This window comes from Anarrhichthys ocellatus, unplaced genomic scaffold (assembly GCF_004355925.1).
Source record: "Anarrhichthys ocellatus isolate YVR2014 unplaced genomic scaffold, GSC_Weel_1.0 scaffold31, whole genome shotgun sequence".
Lineage (NCBI taxonomy): Eukaryota > Metazoa > Chordata > Actinopteri > Perciformes > Anarhichadidae > Anarrhichthys > Anarrhichthys ocellatus.
The window spans coordinates 3,329,700-3,354,319 of record NW_022280061.1 but is presented as its reverse complement, the minus strand read 5'-3'; the positions used below and the strand labels follow the sequence as shown (position 1 = coordinate 3,354,319).

The following is a 24,620-nucleotide window of genomic DNA, read 5'->3' as shown; positions in this document are numbered from 1 at the left end:
GGCACAGTCCATGGGCGTATGCGCATGTTTGTGAGAAAGCACTTTCAGCCCCCAAGCGTTGCTGCCCTTAGACAAAACACAGACTTTGTTTTCTAGCCGAGCCAGACCTGCAAGTCTTGTCTGGGCAGAGCTCCTCTCCTTCCACCCTATACTGGCAATCCTCAGATCTTTGTGTGTGTGTGTGGGGGGGGCACAGTGTGTGTATATGTGTGAGGCACTGGGTGTCAGCTGTCCCGGGTGATTAGTGCTTTTATATTGTTCCAAGGAGCCCGGACGAGGCCCCCTCTTCACTGCAGCACAGCACAGCTGCAGTCCGCCTCTCCATCTCTGCTCTTCAGCCTTCCTCTACTCACTGACACTCGAGGGACGGGCTCGGGCCCAAGAAAAAATGAGCCCGAAACAGAGGCAAGAACTAGAGGAACAGACAAAGAAACGAAGCATGACAGAGTCCGTATAATGTAGGGAATGAAGAAAAGGAAGGAGGGATAGGTGAGATAAAGAGGGATGATCCACTGACAGTTGACGCAAGGAGACAGAAGCGTCAGAATGATGGAGGAAGGCAGAGGAATAGAGTGAGAGCAGTGGACAGGGAGAAGTGGCACATTAGGAGGATTAGAGAGTCGATTCAACGCGCCGACTCTCTACTGGACAGGATTTCCCCAGCTATGCCTGGGAGGCCTCCACTGCTTTAAACACACAGGCAAGTCAGGACAGAGAGAGAGGTGAAGTAGGGGAAGAAGAGCAAAAGAGGGAGGGGGTCGGGAGGGATCTTATCTTTTCAAGAGTGTTTGTGAACTAGTTTCGATTAGCATAATGAACTAATAAATCCTCGCCCTTCAACACAGAGCCAGTGTATCCTCCTTAGACTTTCCAGAAATGAGAGAAACAAAAATAACCCTTTTTTAATTTTACTCCAACATCTTGTTTTACAAATGAAAAACAAGTTTGATGAAGAAACTATTCAGACGGGATTGTACGCATTACTTTCGGCATGACAACCTTTTTGAAAACTCCCCTTTCAATCACCCGATCCCGACTGTTGCCTTTACGAGTTAAGGACATGTGTCTACACAAGAAGCAGGAGGAGGGGGGCAGGGCCTGGTAGGCAAGGGCCAAGAGTCTGCTATGGGAAAAGTATGTCTGCTATGCACGGGTTGTTTGGTGGCGGGATTTGTGGGCCAGAGCATTGTTGCTCTCTTGACATTGAACTTGGGAGATCGGAGACAAAGGGGAGGGGGTAACCACCCTCCTGAACATTATAAATGTGTAGATGTGCAAGAACACACACAGGCAAAAAAATTCCTTGCTCCCAACACCCACACAGCACCCCCTCCACTTCCTTGCAACTCTGCTTTATCTTAACTGTCAACACCTGGCCCAAGCAGGAACCTCTCTCTATCTGTGAACTTTAATCTGGCCCTGCTAGGCAAACAGCGGCGGGCTCGGACAAGGAGAGCGATTAGTCTGTCACGTTGCCCTCCAGTGCTTCAGCGGGGAGAGGAAACGGGGAAGGGAGAGGTCGGAAGAAAAGAGAGAGAGACCGGGACATAGGGAGACATATAAAGTTAGACACAGCGTAATGAAAAAAACATGAAGGAATAAAAAAAGAGCGGTGTGGTCGGGGGAAAAAAGAGATGGGGGAGGGGGGGTGAAGACAGACAGAGACAGGAGGAGATGGGAGGGTTGCCGGAGATATAACAGGCGCTTCACTGACCTGACAAGGCCACAGACCAGAGATATGTTGGTGAACTTCCACCCCCTGTGACGGGTGATTCAAGCTGAGCCATGCAAACACACCTGGGTGCAATACAACCAAACACATACAGTGTGTGCACTTAACATGTTTTAAATTCTTTGTGTATTTGTGTGTGTGCTCATGGTTCTGAATAGTCTTCTATAGTGTTTGTTAAGTTAGACAGTGAGGACGCAGGCCACAATAAGAAAAAAAACAAATGCAGCAAATTCAGATATGTATGTAATACTTTTTATTTTTTTCAAGACAAAATGGCTGAGTGAAGAGAATAATGCAGACAACAGCTGAAAATAGAGTGGCATCTCCGTAACTGAAAATTAACAACAACCAGATCTGTAAGTCGAGAAAAAAACTCATGAATGTCGTCGATGACCTTTGGTCATCAGACAGAGAAATGAAGCCGTCACAATTCATCAGGAGGGAGAAAAATTAACTGACTTGTTTTGCAGTGACTCCGTTCTGAACAGAGCGCGTGTGTGTATAGTCATAATAAATAATGTCGACCAATGCCGTCGGTCAACTTCAAGTTCAGTTCAGAACAAATAGCTTGGAAGTAAATACAGAACACAGGATGAATCAGGACTCAAATGTACCTCAAAACATCAGCAATGATAACATGTACCAAACTTTTTTTTTTCTTTCTCTGATTTATTTAGAATATGCCTTGCATATGAGATGTACCATATTTAAATTATAAAGCATCATGGTTCTTTTGGCAAATGAAAACAAAATTCAAAATGACAGAAAACAAAAAAAGCTGCAGCAAAAAAAAACAAAATGCTTTTCAGATTGACGTTGGATTGATTGCATATGACAAAAGGTCTTTTTCAAAAAACGGCTGGAATGTTATTAGGTGGTACATGTTCAAGGACAGTAAAAAGTTGGCTACCGAGAAAACCCAACAATAGCTTGTATTACTGCATATAAAATGGCAGGAGAGAAAAATATATAAAACAAACTAAAAAGATATGTACAACCACCTGTTTTTACCTCGTTGTGGTCACTCCAGCGGGACTGCCTGAAAAGGCCATTACATGACCTCTCACCCTCGGGGGGAACTCCACAACATTTTATTTTTCAAAAACAAACTTATTTTCAAGCATACAAATTATTCACACTATATTATCCTGCCAAATTAAGAAAATATACGGTGGCAGCTTGTTGGGATTTTTTTTCACTACAGAAAAAAGGGTACATTGAAACCTTTAAAGAGTACAGGCAAAACAGTTAAAAATACAGGCTCCAACATAAATACTATAAGTGCCTACACTAAGTGAACATTAATTTCAAATACCATTCTAAATACAGGAAAAAAGTAGACCATAAATGTGTTTTGAACATAGGAACTTACATGACTGTGCATTTTCCTATGTGTTTTAAGTTCTCTCTATATATTCATATATCATAAATCTCTCCCCAATGCAAATTTTTGTTCAACCTGAAGACTTGTGTATAGTAAAGGCAAAGAAAAAGAATGAGAGACATGTTCATTACAATTCATTACATAGTGATCTAGTCCCAGATGTCACCAAGACAGAAATGAGAAACGACAATAAACGATAAAAAACTGGAAAACAATTTTTTAAATAAGATTCTCCCCTAAAGATATTGAAGTGTTACTTTATAAACTCAACAACAACAATTTACTTATCTTGTTAAATCAAATTTGTAGACTTTTTTTTCCTTTCTGTACTGAGCAGTATATTTCTATAGTCGGTATGAAGCAGGATATTTCTATGGCGGTTCCTGCGTTGATTCCCCCGAGGAGCCGAACTGATGTCCGGCTCCTCGGGAGGATACATGGCTGGCGACAGTTTCTAGTTCAACTCTTTTTTTTCTCTTTTTTTTCTTCTTTTTAATGCAAAGCAATGACACCACACTAATCCGTCAGCGTAAGAGCAAGTTTTCCCTTGAGCGTCCGACTGTAAACTGGGAAAATTGAACAGTGCATGTAGGTAGTCCCAGATCTGAAATCCGGTCCTCGTTTTATACTCAACCGACTGTACCTCCGATTAGAGAGACACATACAGAATCCAAGGCAGAGTGACAAGTGCTATATCATCAACAATGAGGGGATGGAGATTTAAAAAAAAAAATAAAAAATACAACTACCACAATGAGGTCTAGAGTATGTTATTAACTGAAATGAACACAATGAAAATTTGACTCAATTTGTTGAATTTTTTTCTTCTAAATTCTGATTCTTGACTTTAGATTTTGACTTTGAGATTGTTTCCAATGAGTTAATAAAAAGTGTTTCAGGTTACTTAAGGGTTTCTAAGAACTAATGCGGTAAAGAGAATAAGCGCTATAAGGACATAAACATTTGAATTGTAGAGACACCTGTTCAACCCACTCCCCACCCCTCTACCCTTACCCTCCGACACCCAAACCCAAACCCCGACCCCCTCACCCAAAATCTGTCTGGCTTAAAACGACTAAAACCCACTCTGTGGTCTTCGAGTGGCTGCTGGCTACACTGCTGCCTGGCTGACACCGAAGAAACATAATTCTGCGCTACTTACAAAAAAAACCCCTGCAAACTCTTAATTTTCAAAGAAAATAAACACTCTGGAAAATTAAGGGCATTACGTTGGTTGGAACAACTCGTCAGACTACCCTCTCAGTTTGGTACACACGTACCGGAAAACATAAACACCTAAACCAAAACTCTACACACGTACTCGGTGTTAGCATGTAACATGCCAGTAAACAGAACCATAATCTGGAGAATAACAATATACATGAGTCAGGCAGATAAATGATTTACCAGAGGTACACATAATCTTTTTTTTCGTTTTCTTTTTTTTTCCAGCTGGTTCCTTATGCTCTGCTAAGTCACAAAACGACAGGGTTGTACAGGTGCTTGATGCAAGGACCTGCTTATTTCATATGTGCACAAAAATGTCCTGTAATCTTCTCTAGCTGAAACTCCGAGCTTATAGCAAAAAGGAGGATTAACTAATGCAGGTAAAATATCCAAGGCACTCTTTGTTGTCATTTTACACCTTATTGTTAATTTCATTGCTGTTTGTCAAAGAAATATTTCATGGCACTAGTGCCTAGCATTTCATAGGCAGCCCAATTTCTATATGTATATATTTATATATATATCTTATCTCAATCTTGCATGGAAAATCTTTCACAAAGATCAGTTTTAAGTGTGACCCTGCTTGTCTTGATGTTTCGATAATATGACACTGTCCACTATGTTTGAACACAAAACTGTACATGATATGTAAAACAGTATGTACTGTATGCAGCATGGGTTCACTTAACTAACTTTTTTTTTATGTTGAAGAAATCAAAATTATCAACAGCAACACATGTACAACCAAACCCATCAGCCGAGGACAATTTTCTCTCTAAGTAGCCAAAACACACCGAGCATGCTGACCAGTTACAAAAAATACAAAACGTGTAAATTATTGCACAATAGAAAGGCTCAAAAAGTTTTGCGTTTGATGCAATAGTATTGCCCCAATGATGGATCATGCATTCAGCTTTTTCCAGTCCGGGGTGATAACAGGGCTGTACCGTGTACTGGTTTCTAACCCTGTTGTCCTTTCCCCTCACTTATTGGCTAGTTAGCCAGGGTCGCTTTTTAGCCTGGGGAGTGGAGAGAGAGAGCTGCCAGCATGCTGCTCTTTGCCTACTCAGTCTTAATGTCATTAGCCAGAGGGCGGTCGCTGTGCCACTTCTTCATGTGTTTCTCCAGAGTGCTGTATACACTGAAAGGCATGTGGCAGATTTCACATTTGTACACGTCCTTGCCCATCTGTCCGTGGGTCTTCATGTGGCGGGTGAGCTTTGAGCTCTGGGCACACGCGTAGCTACACAGAGCACACTTGTAGGGCCGCTCTCCAGTGTGACTGCGTCGGTGCACTGTCAAGTTGCTGCAGTTCTTGAACACCTTGCCGCAATACTCACAGGTGTCACTGCGGCGGCTGTCCTTGGAGTTCGGCCTGCCATTTCCACTGCCGTGGGGAGTGCTGGCCCCGCTGCCGGTGCCGCTGCGTCCTGAAGCGGCCCGCTCCCCATCCAGCTCGCCAGGCGGAGTGGAGAAGCGCAAGCTGCCGTTTTCTGACGAGTGCTCAGATGAGGAGGCGAAGGGCGATTGTCTGGAGTCCCCACCTGTGAAGTTGATGAAGGGGTCCTTGAGTTGTCGTGAGGCAGCGTAGCCAGCTAGCCACTGGGAGTAGACGTTCTCGGTGTTTGGGATAGTGGGCGTGTGGGGGTCGAGGTCCTTCTCCACCTTGATGCGCTTGGACAGGGGACTGAGGGAGCCAGGACTGACACGTCCCCTCAGCAGCTTCCTGGACAGGCTGTCAGTGGATAGAGGTCCCAGGCCATTGATGGTAGTGGTGGTCCCATCATCTGCTCGGTCTGACTCCAGGGCCGAGTCCTCGTCGCCGGGCTGCTGGGACGAGCTCCTGCGGTGTGGGTGCAGGGCCTCGCTGTTTTGATGGTGGCGGGCCCCTTCGAGCCGAAGGCTGAAACGATAGTCATTCCTTTCCTCCTCTTCTTCGACTCCCGGCTTTGTCTCAATTTCCTCCTCCTCCTCTTCCTCCCCCTCGCCCTCTTCCTCTTCTTCCTCCTCTTCTTCCTCCTCCTCTTCTTCCTCTTCGTCCTCCTCCTCCTCTCCCTCTTCTTCTGCTCCATTTTCAGGCATCAGGCCATTGTTCTCACTCTTGAACTTGGCCACCACTGACTTGAGAGCATCTGTGGCACTGCCCATCAGATCACTGGTGCCAGGTTCAGGGGAGCTTGCAGTCGAGAGTCCATCATCTGACTTGGCATTAAGCACCGAAGACTTGCTCTGACAGTGCGTCTTCATGTGTCGCTTCAGTTTGCTGGCCTGGGTGCAGGCATGGTTACACAGGTGACACTTGAATGGCTTTCCCCTGTGTGGCTACGCCGGTGAACGATTAAGTTGCTCTGGAACTTGAAGGTCTTCCCGCAGAACTCACAAGACTTTGACTTGAGAGGTGTGCCTGGTTGGGTCGCATTGGACAAGGGATTGGGGGTGGAGCGTGATCCAGAAGGTGACTGAGAGGTGGAGAGGGGAGGCGTAGCTGAAAATGGAGGCTTTGAACCTGGCTGAAATGGCTGCAGCAGCCGTTGCATAGGGCTGGGCCTGTTAGGGGAGAGAGGCGGGGAAGCCCCAGTGGCATTTCCCGCCAGCTCACGTAGACGTCTAGAGAAGTCCATTGGAGGGGCTTCTAGTGGTACTGAGTTGAGCCTCATCACCCTGTCAAAGGCGCTGGGATGGTGGGTTGCCAGGGCCAGATCATCGGGGCTGAGGTGGTGGCGTGGTGGCGGGCTGAACAGCGGTGGGGTTCGGGGGTAACGGCCCTCACGAGGTGTGGATGCTGAATCCCGGCCAGATCCAGAGCCCGGCATCCTCAGGAGGCTGTATGGACTGCCATCAGCCAAGTGGACAGCATGGAGGGGAGGCTGGGAGGAGGCACAGTCACCCCCCATCCCAGGAGCTGCAGCCACGCGGGGGGTGAGGGGGCTGCCGGGTTTGCTCTCCAGATAGATGCGGAAGCCGTGGGTGTTCTGGGCATGCTGGAGCAGGAACCAGGCACTGGTGAAGGGCTGCTTACAGGTAGTGCAGGTGTAGCTGCTGGGCTCATCTTTATCTGACAAAAAAAAGGAACACAGAGAGAGAAACAACATTTTAAATTGACCTGATAAAATAATAAAAACAGACTTACTGACGATCAACTAACTGTAGAATCATGACATTTCAGTGATGACAGTAAGCTTTTAAAAATATGTAACAAAATGTCCAATATGATCATCAAAAACTGAGAGAATGTGACTGAGTTCACTCACAGATATTCTTTCATCTCTGGCAATTTCAAAATAAAACCCCATTACACCCCCAATTATTCCTGGACTGTGAAGAAAAAATTGAATGAAAAAAATTGTATTGCCACAGATAAATAAATCTTCCTTCCTACTGTTCAGATCATTAAGCATTACTGAATCCTAACACACTGTATAAAGCATTTCAAACAAACTATAATATATGTGATAGATTAAATTTGTATTTTACATTTTTTTCAAACCAGTATTTACTTCCAGTAGGTGTCCGCTTAACAAGATAATTAATTAAACAATAATGAGAGATATCTAAGGCTGCAAGTACACAATTTACACAGTTGAGAAGGCATAGGAATATTTTAAGCAATAATTGACTTTCAATAGCACTTGCACACTGACCGGAGATTTGCCTGACAACGCACGCCTAATCTCGTTAAACACACTCATCTCTCCTCCAATGCCATGTTTACAGAATTAGCGAGGCTGGAGTGGGACATGTATCTGATGCTGCATATTAATGCTGAATACAAATAAGAGGTCACATGTTAATAAATTGTACCAGCGTTTATCACAAAAAAACACACATTCACAGCGAAAAGAAGCAAAGGGAGAAATTGTGTTTGACTGTTTGTGTGTGGGTGGGGAGGCTCCTATAAAAATGCATTTCATGCATTGCTTTTCTATTTCTGATATTTCATGCTTTATGGATTTATTTAAATCCTCTCAGGTGAATAGAAAAGGAGAAGAAGGGGAAAGCAGAAGTGAGGGATATGCAAAATAAGAAGCATCCGCCACTTGCAAATGTGCTCCCTCTTTCATCTTTTTGCTTTCTTATCCTTTCTTCTCTTTTTTTCTTTTTTCACTGGAGGGCATTTTTCTGAAGTCATTTGCAGACGCTGAACCCAAAACCATGGCCATACTGTGCCAGACAGGGAGAACAAGGGGGAGACGAAGATAGGCCATGTGTGTGTGTGTGTGTGTGTGTGTGTGTGTGTGTGTGTGTGATTGCGACTATGAACGATCTCTAAGATGGTGGATGGACAGTCGTGTGCATGTTTTAAGCCTGCTTAAAGACAAAGGGGTGAAGAAGGGGCAGAAAGAGACGACGGCTGCTGAGCGAAAAGAGGCATGTTGTGGATGAGCAATAGACGGAACAGATTGGTGTTCTGTGGTTCTCCTTTCTATCTCGTGTGTTGGCGGCCACCACAGCCCCCTCCGAACAATCTCACTTAAAGACCAGAACACGGCATAAAATGTGCACCCAATCAAACCTCCACGCAAACCTTTTTCTCTTGACTGAAAAGAGTTGGAAGGGGGGTTATACTGGTAAATTATGGATCATTACAATCTGCAAAAATTACAGTTAATTGCTGCCACCTGCGAGGGGCTTTGACCCACTATGGAATTTTTCCATCATAAAAAAGCCATTTGCCCATACACGTTTTTGCTCCCTCTCTTATAAGCACAAGTAAAATGTGCCCATTACATTGGCTTTGGCTATATGTAGGTTTCCTATGATTATGTGTGTGTTTTTATGGCTTTAAATAGAAAGCCCCGTATCTCTCGTAAAACGGTTGCAATAACCTGGCCTCTCCTGTTCGCTTTGCTTTGATTTGCAGCCCATACACACTTCCTCATCGCTGTCTTAATGTGTGAGCAGAGAGTGCATATGCATGAGGAGGAAAATAGATGAAATTTTGTTGTTATTGTGAAGGACGAGAGAGGGAGATTGGGGGGTTGGCTCGAATGTCGTCTTCTCCTCTGAGACATAGTCGCGTTTGTCAGAGGAAAGAAAGCACTGAGGGATCGTGGAAGTGAAGGAAGGAGGCAGGGGAAAAGGAAGGGAGCGAAGTAGGGAGAGAAGTGTGGCGTGAAGGGGACATTCCTAATGACAACCCGCCACATTTCTGAAGGACACCAGGGCCACAACACTACAAAGCCGGTAGTCAATCCACTTTCTTATGTATCAGAAACAACATGTCTTGTGCTATGCAATCACAGGCCATCTATGGACATTTGACAAACTGTGCTCATGTCACAAACAGTGACAATAATTGTTATTCCCATTCAGACAGTGGAGGCATTGATGGGCATCAACAAGCCAGACCAAAGCATGCCCAGATTCACAACAATAGCAGAGAGGATGTCTAAATAACCCCACAACTGTCCTTGACAGATGTAGTCAAAGGGATGGAAGGACGGTTATTCAAAAGGAGAAAAGACGTTCTGACAAGGCATTTGACGGCATTGAAGGTTTTGGGTTTTTTTGCAAGTAAGAAGAGGAGAGAACTGTGCCAGGGAGAAAGGACGATCTTATAAACGAGTCTGTCCTCTAATGGAATAAAGGAGAGCTCCCTCTCACTCTGTCCGTCTGTTTCTCTCTTTCCATTAACTCTAAGTCTGTGGAGAGCAGGAGAGCTCGAGCTAATGCTGGATCTCCAGGTCCCTTTGAAATAGGATCAGCAGAGAAGAGAAACCACACTGACAACCCCTTAGCTGCCATTTCATGGCGGGGGCTGAAAGAGGGGACTTTGGGGGAGAGAAGACAGAAAGCATATAGGAGAAGTGAGAGATGGCAGGAGGATCAGGAGCAGAAAAAGTGGAAGAACGATAATCACGGAAAAGAGAAATATAAGAACTAAAGAGGCACAGAGGAGAGACGCAGAGCAGTCAAAGGAAAATAGTGGGGCGTTAACAACTCCTTCAAAGCCATTTCAACATGTTGCAACACAAAGCTGGGGGAGGCTAGTGTCTAACGGACACAGTGCACTGCTATCAGGAAAAGAATATGATCCAGGGCTCATGCAAAGGCAAAAGGACAACTGACACAAGGGCAGTGGGGAAATGATGGCACCTTAAACAGCAGATAGAGGCGTCTGCGCTGCTGACACCATATTCACATCGCCTTCCCAGACAGCAGTGTTGACCAGACAAAGCAATACACGCAAGCAGTCTAGGAGGATGAGGCATCATCTATACTTTGCTCATGCAGAGTGCTCTATTGTTAGTTACCCAACCCCCAAACCCAGTCTCACGCGCACTCTCTCAATCACCACACATACATGCACAAATGGAGTAACCACATCACCCCCTTCTCCTTTTATCCCCGACATCCAAAACACAAACAAACAAAACAACGGACGCCAAGACAACAATGAGCTTGACCCAGTGTTAGCAGGTTAAAGATGCGTTGAGGAAAAATAACTTCCCTCCATCTCTCAATCAAACCCACCATCCATCGACTGTCCTATACTCTCTCAAACTTTCCAGCCATACATCCAAAAAGCTTGCAGACTTTTCCTTGACCTCCATTTTATTTAGTTTTGTCCTTGACCAAGCCTGATAGTGGACTCAGTCCGTCCTGGTGTAACCACGCAGCTCTCACTGATATTGGTCATTTAGCTAATGGAGGAACAAGCTAACAGGATTAGCTCGCAGGCCTTCCAAAAGGAGAAAGAGGAAGGGGAAGGCACAGACACGGGAGACACGGGGGACGCAGCATGTCACCGCCATTTCCCAAAGCTATCAGTCGCCTGGGGCTCTGGAGCACTCACACACACCTGAAAACTGATTATGCTAATAGCGGGTCTTTGCCAATATTCATAAGTGTTTATGGGTGTTGGAGTGAGTGCCTTGGGAAGACGGAGGGTTGTCAATACAGTGCCTCTTAAGAATGCCTCAGCCGTAACTGGCGTTAATGTGATTACTACTCTGTTTATGTCATTAGGGTATTCACAGTCAGGGATTGGACAGGGGTGAAGGAGGAAGCAGCAGAGGACAGGTTGAGGAAGAAGGTGGGGAACTTGTGAAGGCGCACATTAGAGCTGCTCTGTAGTGTCCTGCATTCTCTTAATCCAGTCTGTTGTACATGACTTTCACCTGACTTGAAGGTCTGAGTGGAGAAGGATTGAACTACAATCACTCGTCGTCGGGGGCTTTAGAGTGTGAGAGCAGCTTTATTTCATTGCATTCACTGGTGTCTCATACATGTTATCGCCCAAAGATGTTTTATCAGTCTCTGCATCCGTTTGTGAACCTAATAGAGCAGTTGGCTGGCCTTAACCTTCCTTCTTACTTCTCTACCTCTCTCTGATTGTCTGTGTTTCCCTGCCACACACACATACAAACACACACACCAGGGCTCATACACTCACTTCCTTGTCCCGGGCTAGACTCGTTGTGGTGTGCTTAGCCACTGGCCACAGACAAAAGGCTTGTTTGACCAACACTTGTTCCTGAGACAAAGCCGGATGCAGGAAATACGGTTTACTAAACAGAGAGTCAGCCAGGGAATAGTACAGGCCCAAATCGCAACCTTTTACAAGTGTGATGTGGACCAGGGGCCTGCAACGCTGGCTGGTTTTGGAGTCACACATGACACAATTGGGAGAAGCCGACCACGAACCACTACACACAAGAGAGGGGTAGACAGGGACAAGAAAAGCCTAGCTGGCATGAACAAGTAAGGGGGGAGGCAGATCACCAGATAAAGATGCATGGTGCATGGTCTTTGAGGGCCTGTGCCCAGCATAAAGTAATCTGCTGGTTGTGGCTTTGTCTCCAATCAGACTTTTACACTTCTTACCTTTCCTTTCCCCTTCTCCTTCTTTTGAAAGTTGATAAGAGCAACAGTGGAACTGAGGCGTCTCTCTGAGCCACTAAGGAACCATTATGGACAGATGGCACCCACTCACGGGCCAATGAATGCATGCACCATACACAATAGACAAGTGTGTGTGTGTGTGTGTGTGTGTGCTGGGGATGTCAGTGTGTTTTTCATATGCGTGTGCTTTTGCATGCGTGTGAGTTTCTAATGGGCATGCATGCTCATTGTTAGCGAGTATGACCACATTTCTGTGTCCATTTGTGTGTGTGTGTGTGTGTGTGTGTGTGTGTGTGTATGGACATTAGTATGTAATACACTTGCTACAATCATTTCAAAATTAGCATCACTCTACCCTGTCTGTTTCCCTGCGTAACCCTACTCCCTTTCATCTTTGCTCGGTTGAACTGCATTTGAACTGACCATCCACCCACCCATCCATCCGTCCGTGCGGCCGTGTCTCTATCCCTCCATATATCCATCCATTCCAACTAAGCCCAGCTGGACGGCTTCGTGCTTGGGTGCGGCTCGGTCCGGCAGACGTTATAATAGCCTGGGCCAGCCGTGTCTCTGATGCAGATCATTATTTGCTCTCTGCTTACCAGAGACAGTGGGAGGCCGCACGCTGTTGTTTCTCATCCTAGCTCTAATGGTACAGTGAAAAGACCTCTGGGCTTCTAAACTTAACCAGTCTAATTAAATGGACCATCGCTTATGTAAGCATCCGCAGAGATTATTTATTGAGTTGGGATCCGCTTCACAGGATCAAACCGCCGTCAACAAAAGCCAACGCTCAACGGAGTAGGTATTAAATAAAGAAGTGGAATCAAAGAAACTGCAAACTGCCAAGTGTCAGTTTAAGCACACATATCCAGGTACATAAGAAGACTTAATCAAGCAGGAGTATTTTTGGACTCGGGCAATATCCCAGATGGGTGAGGAGTCTCTGAGCACTTCAGAGGGGAAATGTGAAAAGAGTTCTGTCAAAGAAAAGATATGTCTCCATAAACTACAGCTTAAGGCGAGGAGGATAGCGTAAAATAGGCTAATGAAGAAAATAACAGAACAAAACAGAATTCAATGGAATACAATGGATTACCACAAAACAGACTTTTTTGTCTTCCTCACTTTCAAAATTCAGGCTGCAACATTCGATTGAGGGCGTCCGCTGTCTTTCCTTACAAGCTTCATCCCTGTATGAAGTGTACAGACAAGAAAGCCTCCGTAAGACATGAGGCCAGCAGCCTGAGCTTCACTATCTCTGCATAGCTCAGCTTATGACAGGCTGGCGTCCCTGCAGAAAGGATGGAGGGGGACCAGAGAGGTCGACTAGCTGCACATTTCTGCATAAATCTCCAGATAGATAGCATCAGGAGAGCAGAAACAGCGGAGGGAGGCAGGCAAGCAGCGGTGGATGATAAGGCCCCCGGGGCAAGACATTCGACACTGTCAAAACTGTTTCGTCTCCGGCTATTGGACGAGTGGAGCGCGTTATGAGCCTGCATGCCATTTTCCAGGACGCGATTCGGCTTCACCAGAGCATACAAGGCCCTGTATCGGACATCGCCTCCTTTCCCCCCACTTCTGTCTTCCTCACAGATATGTGTGCAGGGAGCTGGACAGAACAGCACAAACACTCCATGGAAAAAAGACGATGAAGAAGTGAAGACATTACAGTCACATTACTCTACAGCTCTGATAATCAACAGCTTCACTGGTGAATATGCTGAACAACATGAGGCACTAACAGAAATCCTGAGACACCAGCATGTCAGTCGCTGTTATATTGTCACAAAAAACAAACAACTACAACATACTGTATGTCAAAGCAAACTGCGCTGGCAATAAAGAATCAAATCAAAGCTGTCAGACCGTAATGTGACGGACACGTAACAGGACAATCGTTAAATACCACAAAGTTAAGAATTCAAAAATGTCCACGGAACAAAAACTGCAGACTGTCATCCTCATAAGACTGATGTGTCAGAACTGTCATTTTTACGTAAATCAACTGTATAAGACACCAACACACAATGACCTCGTGTAAGCAATTCAATGCAATACACTAGTTGTATCTTTGTTGTTGTTTCATCTTTATTCTAACTGCGGATCCACATATTATAAAATGCCAAAGAACAAGAATTGATTGTTTTTTATGTACTTAATTTATTCGTCACAGCATCAGCAGGTCGCAGCACCCTCGGATCAAGTATGTGAATATGAACTATCTTGCTTACAGACACTTCATCAGGAGCGCCTCCCCTCTCTCTCTCTTACTCTCAAAACCACTGAACTTTTTGGTAAGTGAAGTGTGATACAGATTTTCACATCCTCTAATACGTAATAAGAACAAAAGCAAATGTCTGTCACCACCTCCGCAGGTTCTCCTACAAAACTGAATATCTTCTATGACCGTGCGGTTCATTAGGTTAGTGACATTTAGCCCATATGATGTTGGTGTTTCTGTAACTTTGTCCACCTTCTGTGCGCTTTGCCCCAAATTCAGGCCACAAGTGGACTTACTGCCATAAATATGCTGAAGAGTAGGGGTGCAACAAGAAGTTGGGGATAAACAAAAATGAAGGGAGCAAGTGAGTGAAGAAAAGTGTAACAGGAAGAGTGGGCAGTGACTTTGCCTGATCTACAGGCACAGACCTGCAGTCAGGGTATCTCTGAGCTCATGGACGTCCAGGCACACACACACACACACACACACACACACACTGAGTGTGTCTGGACTAAGTAAACACTTCAGCCTGTCTGGAGGATAGAGTCATTCCCTCTCCCTCTCCCTCCGTCCCTCATGCAGCCTGCATGCTCCCTTGTTACTCCCTCCTTCTATCACGCTATTTCCTTAACACGCTGACAGCACTGAGAGAGGTTAAAGTGGGTCTTTCACAATCACACGCACACACATACACATCAACACAGTTTCTCCTTCACCTTTTTTCTTTTACCTCTGAAATACCCACACAAATAGTTTCTCCAAATCGTTCTTTCCCTAAGCTAAAAGTCACACTACCGTAACACCTGTGCCACGATACACCTCTCATCTTCTCCACCCACTCATTTAGTGCCGGGCAGATCTCAAAATCCATTAGGCCAGTGTGTACAAGTCTTTTCTTTTTCTCCTCCTACCTTTGCCTGAGGTGCTCCGTCACTGTAAATAATATTTCCAGAGAAAGTGAGACACGAGAGAAAGGAACAAGCGAGAGGGCAAAACAGGGAAAGACACTCCATCATTATCTTAATCTCTGTGGGACGGAGCTGGAGGTGGATTGGATTGAGGGTCTTTGTGTTAAGGTTTGGGATTTCAAATGCACCTGGAATCACCAGTAAAACACCATATTTTCATGACAGGGTGCTGACGCGGAAGTAGGGAACTGTTAAGAAACACAAAGTTACTGCTAATGTTGACCTCAGTTGTTTGTTCCTGAACTCGCTCCCAGAAGCCCCAGAACCTCTAAAGCATGGTCCATCATTTAGATGCTAGTGAACAAGGGCTGTTTTAAACATGCAGTTATTTTTCACCCTGCCCTACCACCTCAGGGTGAGAGGACCAGGGCATGTGAGCTCGGGCCAACCATAGCAGTTCGTTATGCATACGAGCCTCAAGGCATTGTGGAGGGACATGGCACTTTAAAACAAGAGGGCCAGTGTGTTGGAGTGTCCCGTGGCCCGGAGCAGTGGAGGCTGAGGGTTTAACACGCGTCCCATCTGCTGTGTGTGACTGTGCACACGGTGGTCGAGTGGTTAAGGGAGCATCAATAGCCGGACTCTTTAGATCGAGGGGTATCTCAGGGTCAGCTGTAGCTCGCAAATCCAATTTCCTTAGATACAGAGAAGTGGGAAGTGGAGAGAGATGTGCTTGTACATGCGGTGACCGCAGATCTGACTTGGACGAAAGCTGATTGTATCACAAGTTAAGCATTTATTTATTTTTATGTTGGTACAGTATCACAAGTTAAATTCATTGCAATGTCATAACAAGTAAGGTCTAAGACATGAAGTTCCCTGATCCTGTAATAAGGACACAGCCACTAACAGTGAAACCGCAATGCCCCCACCAGCATCCATTCATCCAACCCTAGATTCCCCGTTCCATTATTAATTCATCGAGGAGAAAACATTGCTAGGCCACTTCTCAACCCAGACGCTTTCCAAATCCTGATTAAAATTGCAAAATGGCCTCCTGTTCAGCCCTAATTCAGCCCCTTCAAGACATTCTGACAGAAGCTGGAATAGACGTGGCAGAGCGAGGAAGTGGTCAGATATCCAAAGTGACCTACAAATGTTTCCTTCCTTGCTCTTCTGCTCAGTGCAAGAAGGTGACACTAAAACTGCTATAGGACTACCCTAGAGACGTGATACCAACCAGGGCCACACCTTTATGACATGTTGTTTAGCCCAAATCAAATGGGTCAAAGTTGGATTGTACATTACAGGGCACAATATTCTTTCCCAAATGACACACGACTGAACCGTACACGCCGGAGAAAAGACTGTCGGGTTAGAACAGGGTGAATGCAGCCACTTAATACCTACAGTACATGTAAGGTTTACCATCAATAACAGTTCGTAAGACGGATGGGCCATGTGCTTGGCAACGGCAGGCCACGCTCCCCACAATTCTTCATCTCCGAGGCTCCCTGTACCAGACTCCTGCCGACTAATTGAAGACACGTGCTCTGATCGGCCGCCGTAGCAACCAAGAGAGGCGGGTAAAATGGTGGAGAATAGGACCTAGTGCGGCCCAGAAAGTTAACACCCTTATAGCCGTATTCCTCTGCGTTCCAACAGAAGGCAAAATGTGCATTTATATCAATGATACGTTTAACCTTGTGGCTCTCTAAGAATCATTTAAAATCATGTTTAACAAGGCTACATGTCGTGCACACCCGCACCGTCACTGGCCTGTTAAAAATACAGCATGTGGACTCTTCCGGTAATTCTCCCTAGAGGTGTGTCAGGAACATACATAGGTCCAAGCAGTAGCGAGCGTGATGTTAATTAAGGTAGCCAACCTGTAGGTTCCTTTGTGCCCAGCTGTAGAGCATAAATCAGGCTTTTAACGAGGCTAGGGCCCTAAGATCTCAAACCGTGCTGGAATGCTACCTGCACAGCCATGCCAAAAATCTGTCTGGGTCTAGGGCTCCTATAGATCACTGTGTTTATAAGGGGGGGCTATAGCGATCCTACCCTGGGGAGGGAGGGCGGAGCAGAGGAGCAGAAAAGGAGGGTGGCAAAAGGGGGGGGCAAGAGCTATTTCTGTTGGGTCATCAGGTTTATGTAAACATGTGTGGTGTTGCTGCGTAAAGGTGCAAGTATGCATGTGCGTTGTACACACGCACACGTGCTGCACCACAACAAATTCTCTTGTTTTTATGAGGACTGTTTATAATGGGCAAAGGTAACCAAGAAAAAATTACGAGACAGGCAGAGCTAAGAAGAGACAAAGAGACAAAGACTTAAGACGGAGAAGGGGGACGGCAGTAACAAAGGTACAAAAGCAACAGTCAAAGAGCCATCAGCTAAAACTATGAATTCCTTTTCTCTCCCTCTAGACGTACAGAAACGTTAAAATGAGCTTTTAGACCTCGGAAAGAGTTGATGAACAGGATACGTGAAGAAAGCCTGTGTGCCTTTGGTGACAGAAGGATTTATTCACAGACAGCTGCAGGACAGAACACACATATGTAAAGACTGACTGACTGACTGACTGACTGAGTCCACCTTCAAGCCATTGTTTCCACACAGAAAGGGTCCATGAACTCAGACATTCCACAACAGGTAGTGGCAAGACATACTTACACACAGCCAATACACAGGCATGATGCACACTCACACATTTACACTCACTAGAGCATATCATGTAACCACACAGAAAGGTCAGAGCTCTTGCTAAGGCAATGTGTTAAACTGTACTGTAGTTTATTGTCACATGCACCGAATAGCACAGCAGCGCTTTCCAATGCAATGCCTTCACTCCTGGAAGGCTTACCAGCTAACCAACCGTACATAAATAAGTCGCTGTGGATCTGCGGAAATTTGGATTAATGGCTGATCAGGGGATGGGTAGAGCTGGTTTCTCTGGCTGCGCTCTGCAGCACCACCTGAGATTTATGGGACAGATGTTTGTGCCATTGCTTCTCTAGCAGACGATAAAACTTAATTTACAGAAGGCAACAGTGGAGTCTCAATGTAAGACGTCTCCAACATGCAAACATTTTGCCGCACTGATGCAAATGTCAACTCCAAATGATTATAATTAACAAACGGCTTTCATTATTGGATATTATTTTGCACTCCTGCAGTTTTTCTCTCTTTCTTTTCTCTTTCTCTTTCTCTTCCCTATTTTTATTTCTCTCTCTCTCTCTCTCTCTCTCTCTCTCTCTCTCTCTCTCTCGTGTCACTTGTACAATGACAGCACCGACAGGAATGTAACTCCACTCCCGACGTGAACTCAGGTTCTCAAGATCCACCCTGTCATTTTGAGAGGGACTGACAGCCTTTGGCTGACGCAAAGGTTGCGGGGGCATCAACCCCGGCGGACTGCTTGTGTTTCATTCCGAGAAATGAACTTAGTCAGCTTGCGCAAGGTCAAACTGTAAAGACCCTATATGCCCATTCCATACATGTCCAGCTGATATGCTGTAGGCCTACAGACCCCGGGAGGAGAGCGCTTTACAGACGACCCGATGGCTACCTTGTGTACCTTTGCTTCGGCCGTACAGATATATAAAGACATAAAAAGATATGTTTGCTCATAAAGCACATGGCCTTTATTGCTCTCGTCCGGTTTCATCACCTTTGCCGTACACAGAGGGGGAGCTGATGAAAGGAGGAATTAAGAGTAGTGAAAGAACAGGGGTATTATCTGAAGAGGAAGGGTGCAGTTGAAGGGTGTCAAGAACGATGTAAAAAGCTGTGGAGTGGAGAAGAAGGGAAAAACAAAAGAGTGGTGGACAGCTCTACACTGCAGCACCCCATTCTAGATTACATTAGTGGCAGCTGCTTCCTTTGTGTGGTTTTATGGCCTGGCCCCAAGAAAAAGCTGCTAAAATTTCATTTAATCTGCTGCAGAAACTCAAGTGTCTGTCAGCCACTCAAACAAGGGGGCCTAAAAGTACCACGCTCTCAGATAACTGAGGCAAAATAACGCTAATAATATCTCTGTCCGTGGCCATACAGGCAGACATTTTGTGTAACCAAAGAGGGTTTGCTTGTGCATGGGAAGCTGGCCCGCTCTCCAAGTCCAGGGGCAGGCCTTTAATGGCGGGTGAGGGAGCTAGACAACGTCCCCCTCCTTCCCTCCTTCTCTCCCCTCTTTATCTCCACCTCCTGTTCATCCCGTCCAAGTCATTAGCTTATGTTAATCACTAAAACTAGCAAGAGTGACCCCCGATTGCATTTAGTATGCCACTACACTTAACAGCAGATGACGACGCAGCTGCTACAACTGATTTATTAAGGTGAACTAATTTTATGACTGGGCCTATATTTAGTGCTAATTTGTATCAGTTGTCCACTCTCAGACTTTGTGGTGAAATAAAAATCCAATCCTTGGATCTTTATATTTAAATATGTATCTTAATTCAAAATCAAATTTTGTAACACTCTTTCTTACTCCTTTTCCTCCAAATGTGCTTTGTACCCTACAAACTCTGGATGAAGGCTTGCCAAATCACTTTTGGCCTAAAGTCTACTGTGAACTATAATTAAACAAGCCCCGAAAAAAATTAGCTGAAAGTAGAAATGACAGCATTATCTTTTAAAAGCAAATGTATCTCAATATTCTGCTCGTAAAGACCCAGATACCCAAAGCTAATGCACAAAAAAAGCCTACACAACCATTTACCGTCCGTGTTGGCCGGACGCAGGGATGGAGCCTTGACAGCAGTTATAACTGACAGGCAGCGGTTAGGGGCAGCTTCCTTCCAGGGCTTTGGGTTCACAAAGCGGTGTGTCCACGTACTTCCACGTGCATTTTATTCAGATAAACTGAGGGGCTATTTTGCAATGTGATGCCACTTCTGTAGCTTAAGTCAAGAAGAAAAGGAAGAGGAGGAGGAGGAGGAGGAGAAGCAGGGGGCCCTTTCCTTCGACTTCTCAGATAATAAGATGACAGGAGGGATGAGAACTAAAAGGGTTGAGGGAGGAAGATGGAACTGAGAGGAGTCGGGAGCAGGCCAAAGCACCAAGCAGAGACGTCGAGGCGGGGAGGTGTTTGTCAGAAGCAGATATCTGCTCCCTCAGTCTGAATGGGGCAAATCACAGGAAGGAAAGTAAGCTTGTGACTCGTTATCCCACAGGAGCAGGTCTCACTTTCACACTGCTCATCCTCTCAGGTTTGGCTTAGGCTTAAGAGACTGACACCAGTGCATGAGGATAATGACAATGAAGTGTGCCTACCACATACATGGGAGCTGTTGTCAAACACCTTTCTCCTAGTCTAGCAAGATAGGCAGGTTTCTCTCTTCACTGTCAAATTAACTCTTAGAATTAGTGTGATGCCTGATTTGTTTTGTGCTACTTGTTGAGCACGCTGAAGAGAAAACATGTAGAGGCGGTGGGAGCGCTACATGTTATTAGCGCTACATCTCTGATTAGACTAGAACCACTCGGAACTCTAAGAGGCATTGGGGGATTGAATCGCTCCCTTGCCAAAAGTTAGACAAAATGATTGATGCCATTCTCATATCTGTACTGTAAATATGAAGCTACGGCTAGCAGCCAATTAGCTTAGCTTAGCCTGAAGACGGGGGAAAGATTTAGTCGAGTTAGTTGCCTGGGAACCTCAGTGATAACAGGACTCCAGGCTAGCTGTTTCCCACACTTACAGTGTTTTAGTTAGTCGGCTGCTGGCTGCAGCTTCATATTTAAACTTTGTCCCAGCTAACTTTCTAAAAAGAAAGAAAACAAGTATTTTTTCCCCAAATGTCAAAGTATCTCTTTAATCTCCTGCTTCTTCTACTGAGGCTGGTCAGTTTAAAGTGCTGGAAGTTCAAAGTGAAATTAAATAGGGCATAGCGGGCAAAGAAATTGAGCTGATTTTAACTTGAATTGCTTGGAAGAAGCTATAAAAAAATTTGCGCTTTCAACAATTTAATAAACATGCTGACTCAGAAAGAAATATGCTGATAGCCGCTCACCCTTAGCTTTTCCTTGTAAAACAGTGTTTGCAAAAGACAACTAACAGAAAACAGAAAGGAAAAGTCAAAGGGAATGGCAACACAGAAGCACAAATGAGTACTAATGAAGACATGGAAAGCTGTAGAGGGGGGGGATGGGCGAGGGCAAATTAACCTTTTTAATTGGAGAGTGGTAGTCCTCTTTGGACCCTGCAGTTGGATCCAGAGTGCTGACAGATGATGAGAGGGAAATGGCAGGCCTATTACAGGCAATCTGGCCCTGCGACTTGGCAGACCACAGCAGTACCAGAGCCTGGGGAGAACAGGGCATGTCCAGCATGGAAAGCGTTCCCTGCCAGACCGCTCGCTGGCACAGAAGGGCTTGCCTCAATAAAAGGTATAAATAGAGAATGATTATCTTGGCACTTTGAACTATGGGGTAAAGGGTTGTCATAAGGGAGTCTGATTTCTTGTCTGATAACAAAATACTACCTGGTCAAGAAAAAAGGAGAAGGGCTTTGCTTTAATGAGAATGATAGAGAACCATTCTGACAGGTATACCAGAGAGAGGAAGGGCCAGGGCCGGAGGTGTGGGGGTGAAGAAATCTACACTAAAAAAATTCCCACACCATTTGAGTTCACAGGATGCCGTACTCATGCACGGGCACATTTTCAAACCCAGTACGTCTGCCCGGCGTTCACCGAGGAACCAGACGCAAGAGAAAGACATCAGAGAGGTTAACTTCCTGTCTGTCTGTGTGTCTGCATGCGAGAGCCATGTTTATGTCTGGGGATACAAGGAAAACAAACATCAAGGTCAGAGAGGCTGGAGTCTGTCCAAGCGATAGATAGCCTCCTTCGAAACAGGGCTGCAGGCCTGTTTTAACATACGGCCCCAGAGGACAGCAGCATTTAGACAGAGCCCTTAGGTGGGATTTCAGATTGAACATCGCGACCTGTGCGCTCTAACAGCTATTTCCCAAGCTGAAGACTTTACACCTGACATCGGAAAGACACTTATGCACAAATTATGTATCATCTCGTAACGGATCATTCGCGCTTCTTCCTTCTTGCTCTCCTAACTTGATCTGGAATACGACTTTCTGAAATTCAATCAAGCTCATTTCATGTCATGTTCTCCACAATAAATGACAGTCAACTCATTCATTGTCTCACTGTCCAGCAAACAGTTGATGTAAACATAATCCCGACGCCTTCTCTTAAATGCTGACCCCATTAGCATGACGTCTATGGACATCTCTACGCTAGGTCACTGAGACAAAGAATCCTCAAGCCTTACCTCTGTTCTTCCCTTTCCTCCTTTCCTCTTAATGCACAGCTTCTCTTCTTATGTTTAACTCTCTTTTGTTTCCATCTGTCTTGCATTATGCATTTTGAACAAGGCACAGACAACATAGCAGACCACACAAGGTTGCTTTTAGTCATATCGTGCAAAGGATGCTACATGAAGCTGTGTAAGTCCATTAAGTCTCACACTCTCACACATAAATGCCAAAGTGCATATGACACGCTCTGCGTCCCACCATCAGCATCCTCTGCATCTCCTCCACACAACGTCTTCCTCACAAATGTCTCACTCTCTCCTTCTTTGTATCTGTGTCTGTCCAGAAACACACACACACACACACACACACACAAACTAGACACATGGCCGAAGAGAGTAGACTACCATCTGGGAGTAGTGGCCGGCTTTGTCTGGGGGGGGGGTGAAAGCGTCAACACGACCCCCCTTTAACACACACGCACACACACATACACATAACCCTTGCAACGGCCCCCATCACCCTCCCCATCCAACTGCTCCAAGTGTGAGAGCTGTTCTCGTACAATCTGCACATATACATATGCAAATTTGCAGGGGGGTATTATAAAAACAGCCATCATCACACGCACACACACACACAAACACACACACACACACACAGAGAAGCAAGATATTTAGTTGGCTTCGGCACCAAAGTAGCCACGCAAGAGTTTTGGAAAAGCAAAACGTGTTTCTGAGCTGGAGGGCTGGAAGAAAATAGCACAGAAAAAGGGGAAGATGAAAAGAAGAACCTTCTTTAAAAATAACAAATTAATGTGAGCATGTGTGAAATACATATGCAAATGGGTTTGCATGCATTTACATGGCGACACACAAACACATGCAAACACAGACACACGCAAACATACATTATCCCTGTTTTGCCCCGCAGCATGCATGTGATGAATTTATACATAAAAAGTCACTCAATAAAGATGACGCAGGATGCATCATAACTGTCCTTTGATTTAACATCACATGTGAGTAGGAGGCCCTGGGAGACATTAACCACGATGCACCAGACATCCGCTGATCATCATCTATTTGAGTTTTGGCAGGTTTGGACATGCAGTTGTGGGCATAGTGATGGGTGTTTTTTTAATGATCTCGGATAGGATGGGATGCAATACCATGGTTTGAGGAATATAAACATTAAAGTGGCCATAGACAAAGTTTTTTTTGCTTTAAATTATCATTATGAAGTAAATGTTGATTGAGCTATGTAATGGCTATAGAATAATGACACCCTCTGCATTTAGATTGGGTCCCTTTAAGTCTCCGATTCACTTTGCAATTCCGTCTGCCACCGAGTCGCAATCTCCCGGAAAAATGAAGGCTAGATTTAGGGCACAAAGACAATGCGTCAGCCCTGTCACAACCAAAACAGGAAGGGGATAGCGCTTTTGTTTTATATCGGTAGCTATCCCTAGTTATCTAAAAAGCATCAATCGTAGTTAGTTCTATGCTGTTTCTATCCCCAGTAGTGGAAATGGCAGACGGGAGAACAACCGAAAATTAAAATGCAGTGTGTCCTGTGTTGTTGATGCTCTGAGGAATACGGTAAGTAATACAGATGTCTTTGGATGTTCTCACTTTGACAAAATTGATGCTCAATGCATCAATGTTAAACATATACCTTTGCTTAAAGTTTCCTGATTTAGATCAGGAAATATGTGAACAAAGAATAAGTAAGGAAGCCTAGAGATCTCAACAAGCATGCGATGCCAAATTTAGATATTTGACACCTTTTGCGACGCCTAGTTTTTACATTCATTACACGTTTACATTTATAAATGTCTACCAAACCTCAAAGAATCAAAGGAAAGAAAAAAATATGACGATATTTGATACAAGATGAATCAACTTCTCAATGGCTTTGTGTCCATTTGTCATAATCATAGACCACAAGGCCCGGAGTGAGGACAGAAAGAGAGAGAGAGAGAGAGAGAGAGAGAGAGAGAGAGAGAGAGAGAGAGA

General features: G+C 45.1%; 1 protein-coding gene across 1 annotated transcript in view; it reads right to left on the bottom strand.

The window, feature by feature from the left end:
* Positions 1 to 1,968: 1,968 nt before the first annotated feature.
* The window catches only part of bcl11ab (BCL11 transcription factor A b), a 36,150-nt gene continuing 13,498 nt past the window's right edge, over positions 1,969 to 24,620 (bottom strand). The window contains 2 exon segments of the mRNA XM_031864559.1: positions 1,969 to 6,655; positions 6,658 to 7,398. Of these exon segments, the coding sequence (XP_031720419.1) occupies positions 5,406 to 6,655; positions 6,658 to 7,398 (1,991 nt within the window). The 3' untranslated portion in view covers positions 1,969 to 5,405.